This window comes from Neolamprologus multifasciatus, chromosome 8 (assembly GCF_963576455.1).
Source record: "Neolamprologus multifasciatus chromosome 8, fNeoMul1.2, whole genome shotgun sequence".
Taxonomy (NCBI): domain Eukaryota; kingdom Metazoa; phylum Chordata; class Actinopteri; order Cichliformes; family Cichlidae; genus Neolamprologus; species Neolamprologus multifasciatus.
In genome coordinates, this window is record NC_140446.1 from 5,265,483 (window position 1) to 5,274,088 (window position 8,606).

Genomic DNA, 8,606 nt, shown 5'->3' on the forward strand with positions numbered 1-8,606 from the left:
TTACATCTCTCGGTGACCTGTGGCCCAGTGACCTGCAGACAAATATCCAGAGCAGTACATTACAAGTGCCACAACTGCCAGGGTGAAACACTGTAAACACCCTGGCTGCCAACAGATACTAACATGCCAAATGTTTTCATCATGACAAACTAATTGTGATTTCAACAGCAGTAAAGCACGCGGCTTGCTCTGCCAACGGGGTGCTTTTCATAAAGCTATTCATTTACTGCATATTTGGACTGGAGCTACAATTATCTCCTCCACTTTGAGTCAGCCCACAATAAAACACAAGAACTATCTCATTTTCTTTTCAAGTAAAGATAACTCCTGGCTCATTATATTATTAATAATAATGGGGTAATGGTGCTGAGCTTCTATTGCTGCTGCTACCCTCTAGTGGCCTGTTTGATTATAGAAACATCCACCTGTAGTTAGTTTGCATGGAAACTAGTGGATTCACTGTTTGCTGTCTGAGCTTGTCATGGCTTAGATTTAACAAAGTGCTAGAGGCATCACCTTTAGATCATCTAAGCTTTATGACATCGTGTGTTATCCTGTTGTAAGCAGCCATCCAAAGGTGGGTACACTGTGGTCATAAAGAGATGGATATGGTCAGCAACAATACTCAAGTAGGCTGTGACATTTTAAGCGAAGGTCAGTTGGTACTAAGAGGCTCAAAGTGTACCAAGAAAATATCCCCCACACCAGCAGCAGCCTGAACCACCGCTGATACAAGGCAGGATGGATTCGTGCTTTCATGTTGTTTATGGCAAATTCTGAACCACTATCCCAAAGTTGCAGCAGAAATCGAGACTCATCAGACCAGGCAGCGTATTTCAATCATCTGTTGTCTAAGTTAGTGAGCTCATGTGAGCTGCAGACTCAGTTTCCTGTTCTTATCTGACAGAAGTGGCATTTTAGTCCACCTGCTTCAAGGTTTAACATCTTATACTGTTCTGCATATCTTGCGTGCAATGAGTGATTACTTTGTTAATCGTTTTTATGATCAGTTTGAACTTCAGCAGGCTCTCTTGACCAAAATGCATCAAGTTGCTTGTATTCAAATGGTTTCCCCATGTAATGGTCTGCAAGAGGATGTAGAGAGCCATAGCCCTGTCCTCCAGGGCATGAAGCAGGCATGGAGGAGATCCAGGCCCCAGACATCCAGAGGCCCCAGAGTGCGAGAGCCCAAGGAGGACCACCGGAGGGGCATCCGTGCCACCCTCATGGGCAGCCAGCTGTGCCAGAGTGAACCGAGCCGCAGACCCAGAGGCCGGAGGCCCGAGGGCCCCCCGCGCCCCGGAAGAGGCCTGACCGAGCCTATGTCCTTTAGAAGAATAACACATTCACCACAACACAACAGCTTCAAGTCACATTAGCTCCACCCCACGCTTCCAGTTGAACTCATAGTAAGTAGTACATTCTTCATCTTAAAGCTCAAAGATGTGTGTAGCAGATGCAAGAAGTATTTACTGCAGGTACTCTTCACTTGTTCACTTGCCAGATAACTATAATTTTAATAACAGAAATGCCACAGCCTTCACATTAATGTCAGTTGGACTGTTTTCACACCTTGGCCATCTGTGTATGGAGTAATAAGACAGGTCATGAAAAAATGGCCACTTTTACAGTGTCACCACTGTCTGCTGACTGGGCAAAAAACTGCCAACACTACAGAAATTTCATGTCTACGCTTGCAACAAGTCTGTGAAAAATTGCACCTTTAGTTAAACTGAATTTTCTCCTTTGTTTAAACTGAAGCGGGTCAGTATTTAAGGCCATGTTCAGACAGGGTGCAGTTTCTCATCATGATGAAATGAGAGGTGAGCGTAGCGTTACACTTATAGACATCTGATTGCATTGAAACTGGACGTCCAAACGTATTTAATGTTTAGCTATTTTCATTCTTTCAGCACTTTAATGGCCCGCTTCTATAACCATAGACTGCTGACTGATTAATTCAAGGTACAATTTTTGGATATTCATGGAACTGTAAGATTTTTTTTCAATATAACTGTAGCTGAATATTGATTGTGTGATGATATTGTGTTGCTATAGGCATGCTTTTTTTTATTATTCTTTATACTTTTAAATTTTTTTGTAATGTGTTTAATCTGAACTCAATAACTTGCAAATTAAATGATCAATTATTGTTGTTGTAGTTGTTTTTAATTAAAAAAAGGGAGCAAAAATAGCAAAGTCTGCAGATTTAATTAAATCTAAATATATTGAATTGGTTGAATTGACTTGTAATTTTTATTTTCTTTGTCCTTTTCTTTCTGTATAAATATAAACCGTATCTAAATGTGTTTCTGTCATAACACCCAAGCCTTTAAAAGCGTTTTTCCTCAATTAATTCCAACATCTCGCACTAATGATATGTGATAAAAAAATAAAAGCATCTGGTCACAAATTGTTTGTTTCTCCAATAAACACTGACATTTGTACAGTGTTTTGTCGGGATTTATTCAACGAGTAAATGAGCAAGCATTTAAATGTCATCTTTTACATAACTATTGTGTAACTGTTGTTATCCCCAGATGGTTGTCTTAGCTCTGGCCATGTTCGTAGCATTGTCATCTTGTGCAGTTGGTTGCTCGGGGAACACAAATTCTGTGAGTATGAGTTTTGTTCGCTGATGTTATGAAGCTAGAAGGCAGATGGAACAATACAAAAAAAACAAAACATTTATTATGCAACGAAAGTTTTCCCCAGATGTTATTTAGCACAGACAGAACTGTGCCGAGCTTTTGTCACACTGAGCTCGTAGAGAGAATAGAACATCACGATATGTTTAATATCATTACTTCAATTTGTCGTTTGAGAAAGTTTTTGTTTCTTCGTTTCCAGTCTGAACTCAAACTTTGGCACGTAGAAGATCAACCTTTGTCTGTGCAACTAGCTGCTATGTTCAAGGTGATGCAATGAGGTTTTACACAATTAGGGCGACAAAATTAATAAACAAGTCTGTTGATTAACCATTCTGTTAAATAATTTTTCATTTATTAAAAAAATAAATAAATAAATGAAATTTTAATATCTTTTCTTTTAAATTTTAAGAAATTGTGACCTGTATTTTTCACCTTTTTTGATTTTATAGACCAGACACTTTATTGGTAAAGTAAGAAACTAGGTAGGTTAATTATTCACTATTCTTTAAATCTTATTTTTTTATGAACATCAGGCCTTCATCTTAGCCAAGGGTCCGTGTAGGCCAAAAACATTTGATCATATTACCCAATTCATCTACTTAAAAGAAATTATTTTATTTATATCGACTGCCAATTTTGCATCAATAAAGTCAAGGTGGAAATGTTGCTTCAAATGCTTGTTTCCATTTTCTGTGTGTTAAAATCTGTTTTTATTTTTTACTTGATTTTTCAGACATTTAGTAGGAAAACACTAGAATTTGCCTTAAAATTGATTGCAGTGGGCTTTGCTTTTTTTAATGGTAAATGGAGTGGTTCTTATAGAGTGCTTTGCAATTCATAGAGAGCAACTTGAGGCTCAATATCTTGGCCAAGGGTGTTTTGGTACGCACACCAGAGCAGCCAGGGATCAAACCACCAACCTTAGGATTTGTAGACTACCTGCGCTACCTCGTGAGCTACGGCCATTGCATTAAAGCTTTTATTAAAGCACAAAATAAAATAAAAAACATAAATAAATTATACACATCTACAACAAGCCAGCCTTCTCCAAACAAATCCTCAAATCCAAACCAGCCTTTTACAAGAGTACTGTATATACAGTATACATACTCATATATAGATATGCATGTATTTGTACACACATACACATTTATTCATTTCTTTTCTTTACCTTCTTGTTTCTATAGTGACATAGGTATAGGTAACTTCTATGAATTACCGCACACTGACTCTGTATGTATTGGACATAATCTGGAGCATCTGGACCCACTATTTTTATTATTATTATCATTATTATGTAAATCCCTATAAATCTGAATTATTATTATTTTATCTGTCAATGAGACGGCAGCATGTCACTCTTTCTAAAAATGCTCACTATTGCAGGAGATGGAGAGCCTGAAGTGTGAACAAACAACACTTCAGCAGCAGCAGAATGCTCTGACTCAGGTAGCCTCTATATAACTCCTTACAATCTGTCTCCATACTGAGCACCAGCTACTGAATGTGTTTTTTTTTCATGCGCAATGCATATATCAAGTCATCAGAAAAGAGCTCAGAAGAAAGTAGGTCAGTGAATAAAATAATCTGCATTCTTTACTCAAAATAAAACTATTTTCAACATTCACTCTTAATTCAATATATGCTGCAATCTCTCTTCTCAAGCAGGAACACACGTCCTCACTTACAGTCCAAATTACATTGAGGTTGATAACTTACAGTCATCTGTGGAAGATGCAAGAAGACGAGGTGACCCCTGTTTCCACTACACGCTCCTAGATCAGACCTGGCGCGCCACCAACACCACCAGCAAGCTGAAGATGTGTGATCGGCAAGTAGACTGGAAAGGTAACCGACTGCACTTTCTTTATATGTAGCATGCACCTATTTCACTAAAAGTAGCAATGGCATTTCAAAAAAAAAGAATAAATTTTTCATCTTCTATTGGAGGGTGGTACCGTCTTTTCTACAAGGGTAAAAGTCTGCATATGCCTGAGAGGTGCGTCCCTGTGAACAAATGTAGCACCAACTCCCCGCTGTGGCTGTCCGGGCCTCATCCAAGGATCAGGGATGGTATTGTGACCCGCAATATCTGCGGCCATTGGAACAACAGTGGTTTCTGTTCCACCCCCATCAAAGTCAAGAAGTGCCCGGGCAACTATTACGTAAAAAAATGCATTAATATTGTACACATTTGTGGGAGCGTTTGGCTTTTGGATGCTGAAAAAGTAAGAAATTAAACATCCACTTTCACCCACAATCCATATTTATTATGATTGCTGCAAATGTATACCCTTTGGAACCGTCTAATTCCTGCTAAGAGCAGTGCTTTTTAGAGGCCTTTTCGAATGTTGCTGAATGTGTGTTCTCAGACGTCAACACGCTCGTGTGCGGGCGATGCAGGAGAAACCAGTCCTGTGTGAGCAGAGATAAGATTAACTGGAGATACAAGACAAACAGAAGTAAGTAAAGTTTTTGTCAGTTTGAACGTGTCATACTAACGTTTACGCTGAAGGGATGGAAGGCCTTGGATGTCTGGGGCTTTTATTCTTCTCTGTTTGGTGACAACGTTTCTTTGTCAATCGTAATGCAACTTATTGAATACTAACATTGATTAATATGGGCAATCAGGCACAAATAGTTGCATGTATTATTGTACAGCACTAATTTGTTACTAGTTTGTATCTATATAAATACAAAAATTCAACGTACAAAAGCTTCATTAAACAACTGTGTTTAAATATTTGTATTACTTTAAGAAATATTAAGAGACAGGTGAAGTCTTCCTTTTTTGCTCCTCAAACTTTAATTGTAAGCAAAGCTGGAGAATCTGCTACATAGTTTGTGTAAGAATGATTAAGATATTATCCTGTGTTTTCCATAATACACCTACAGAAATTGCTGCACGGTATATATCTATTTGTCTTTGTAATAATACTAATAAGATTACCTGCTCTTCAGAGTCTTCCCAAAAGATCCACTTCTTTGCGTCTTACCCAGCCCAAATCAATGGCAAACTGAACAGGATCAAGTACAGCAAGGTGCTGGTGAATGTGGGCCGAGCCTTTGACAGGAGGACTGGTGTGTTCAGGGCTCCCGTCAAAGGAATCTACCAGTTCTTCTTATCCACTCAGACAACCATTAAGGGCCTTAAAACCGATCTGTGGCTGGTAATAAATAATTACTGGGTGGCTGTTTCTCGTGCACATGTTCCCCGTTCCTACAGTGTTGGAAGCACATCTACATACATGACTTTCCTCCGCAGAGCGGCTTCAGTCTATGTCACCCACAACTTTGGTAACTCCTGGGCCAACGCTGCATCCATGACTATTACTTTTGGAGGCTCACTGCTTTTATTATTTAAGTAAATAATATACACCTCTGATGTTTAAAATGGTGCTCACTAATGTAGTCTGTCACTTTTATTTGTTTTTGTATTTTAGCAAAGAGGAGATAAGGAAAAAGTTTGTTCTTTCTGTCAACAGATTCACGGTTGTTGTAATTTATTTCATTATTTTTGCTAATGCTAACTCATGCTAAATCAACCAGTTCCACTGTATTAACTACTCTGGAGTGCCAGCTAAATGTCTGCTTTGATGCTTAAATGAAAATATTAATATTAAAAAGACTTAAGAGTGATGTTATTATCTAAATCCATAATTACTGCAATTTATACATTCATTTAAAATTCACTTTCAATTCAGTTTTATTTAGAAAGCCTCAAAACTCAGCAAGGCACTTTATTTGGTAAGAAATCCCAACAAGCACTATGTGACAGCGTGAAGAAAAAGCTTTTCTCAACAGGAAGAAGCCTCCAATAGAACCAGTCTAAGAGAGGGCGAGCCATCTGCTGTGAACGGCTGGGGATGGAAGGGAAGAGAAAAAGGGGAGCATAGGTAGGACAAAACACAGAAGATGGGAGACAGATGTGCAGCGGTAATAGCAGGAGCAGGAGCCATAGTACAAAGTCGTGAGGAGAGTAGAAATGTGCTGTCTGGTACAGGAAGTCCTCCAGGAGCCTGTGTCTACAACAGCATAAAAAGTGATGCTTGAGTCACCTGATCCAAGCTTTATCAAAAAGAAAAGTTATAAGTCTAATCTTAAAAGTGGAGAGGATGTCTGTCTCCCAAATCCACCGGCAAAGAGCTGATAGCTGAAGGCTCGGCCTCCCATTCTACTTTCAGAAATTATGAGAACCACAAGTAAGAGAGCAAAGTTGGGGTAATATTATATTATGTACTCTTTAAGATATAATGGTGCCTGGTTATTCAAGGTTGTGTATATGAGGAGAAAGATTTAACAGGGAGCCAGCGAAGACAAGCCAACATGGAGGAAATATAGTCTCTCTTTGCAGTTCCTGCTGCTATCCCCACTGCAGCATTTTGGATTAATTGGAGGCTTTTCATGGAACTTTCGGAACAACCTGATATTAAAAAATAGTAATAGTTCAGGCTAGAAGTAATAAATGCGTGAACTAGTTTTTCAGCATCACTGAGGCAGGATTATTGTAATTTTAATAATATTGCTCAGATGAAAGAAAGCAATTCTACATATTTTTTTTTTTATGTTTTTGGCATATACTGATCAAAAATGACTCCAAGATTACTACCCATGGAGCTGTTGGAGGCCAAGGATGATAGAAGTAGGAAATAAAACGTCATCCAGTCATTTATGTCCTAAATTAATTGATTTATGATGTATTGTAATGACAGAACAAATGTATTTTTTTAATCATTTATTTATTCAGGTTAAATTTTTTATCCTTAATATTTTTTTTTATCCTGAGATAAAAAATTTTTTTTATCTCAATAAAATCACATAATAGATGATATTTTACAATATAAGCATGTAAGTTAATACGATTAGAGCAACACTGCTGTTTGTCAGGGTGGAGTTTTCAGTCATAAGCGTCATTAAAAGCCATTTACGTCTGTTTTACACAAGGTGGCGCACTAATATCAGAGTAAGCCTAGTGAGAAGCCGGCGGCACTTTTACAGGAGGTTTCATTCAGGAGGCAACGTTAAGATACAGCATAGGAGGGAAAACCTAAAAAATAATGTTTTATTTATCACAGGTTATTTGATAATTAATCCAGTGAATGACTCGTTGTCTACATAACTGTACGTCTGCTTTTCATTCATATCATCTTGAGAAAATCTTACTGAGACCCAGTTTTCCCTTTTATGGTAAAAGAGGGCATCATTAAAGTGAGGCCAAAAACATTATGGTTTTCCTCCGAGTGTTTAACAGCTTAGAGGTGGCGTCGTCATTGCTGAAATATGTATCAGAAACTGGTGGAGCGGTGGTCTACAGAAATATTTGCAATGCTTTTCAACTTACACATCGCTGCCTGACCAACACCTCTCCACAGGGCGGGGGCGGGGCTTAGAAGAGGATGCTTCAATCCTATTGGTGTACGGTCGTTCAGGAGGCACAGGAGAGAAACTCCAGGAAAAAGGACGGACGGACAGGGGGAGCTGGCGCACGGTGTAACGGGACGGTACCTTTCGGCGTAAAGACGAAACTTTGTATGGACATGAGGATATTTTGGAATATTTCCTGCTTGTTAAAAGAAAAGCGGAGCTCCTGAAGGGAAACGGCGTGTTAAAACGTTCAGAATTAGCAGCTGCTGGTTTTTAAAAGGGAATTTCCGACCTCAATTAAACATGACTAAAATTAGAATTTGACCAAAAAAAAAAGAAAAGAAAAAATGAGCACCGACTACAGAGCTGCACATTAAAGTAGAGGAGGTGGTCAGGGAAGCCCGCCAATGTCCACCCTTTGTCGGCACTTCAGAGCAACTTGTTGACACATTTTATTTTCCAGGAGTTTCAGTAAGAAGAAAAAAAATAACACTATGGCAGAACACGAGAGCCTGGAGTTTGGAAAAGCAGACTTTGTGCTTTTGGACAACGTGTCTATGGAAGAATTCATGGCTAACCTAAAACTCAGGT

The 8,606-nt window shown here is 38.7% G+C and overlaps 2 protein-coding genes across 2 annotated transcripts in view; both read left to right on the forward strand.

The window, feature by feature from the left end:
* Positions 1–2,194: 2,194 nt before the first annotated feature.
* Positions 2,195–7,375, forward strand: LOC146512299 (uncharacterized). Its single transcript, XM_085169679.1, has 8 exons — positions 2,195–2,615; positions 2,851–2,916; positions 4,038–4,099; positions 4,177–4,220; positions 4,320–4,499; positions 4,602–4,837; positions 4,990–5,113; positions 5,613–7,375. Exons 1-8 carry the CDS (start codon positions 2,541–2,543, stop codon positions 6,017–6,019), a joined length of 1,194 nt encoding a protein of 397 aa, XP_085025805.1. The 5' UTR covers positions 2,195–2,540; the 3' UTR covers positions 6,020–7,375.
* Positions 7,376–8,091: 716 nt separating this feature from the next.
* myo1d (myosin 1D) overlaps positions 8,092–8,606 on the forward strand; it is a 133,609-nt gene continuing 133,094 nt past the window's right edge. Inside the window, exon 1 of the mRNA XM_085169613.1 lies at positions 8,092–8,604. Coding sequence (XP_085025739.1) covers positions 8,510–8,604 — 95 coding nt within the window. The 5' untranslated portion in view covers positions 8,092–8,509. The remainder of the gene's footprint in view (positions 8,605–8,606) is intronic.

Excerpts from the sequence above, each read along its gene's own strand:
- LOC146512299 (XM_085169679.1), top strand. The coding sequence starts at position 2,541 with ATGGTTGTCTTAGCTCTGGCCATGTTCGTAGCATTGTCATCTTGTGCA. Across the intron at positions 4,100-4,176 it reads CAGCAGAATGCTCTGACTCA|AATGCATATATCAAGTCATC; the intron begins GGTAGCCTCTAT and ends TTTTTCATGCGC. Across the intron at positions 5,114-5,612 it reads GAGATACAAGACAAACAGAA|AGTCTTCCCAAAAGATCCAC; the intron begins GTAAGTAAAGTT and ends CCTGCTCTTCAG.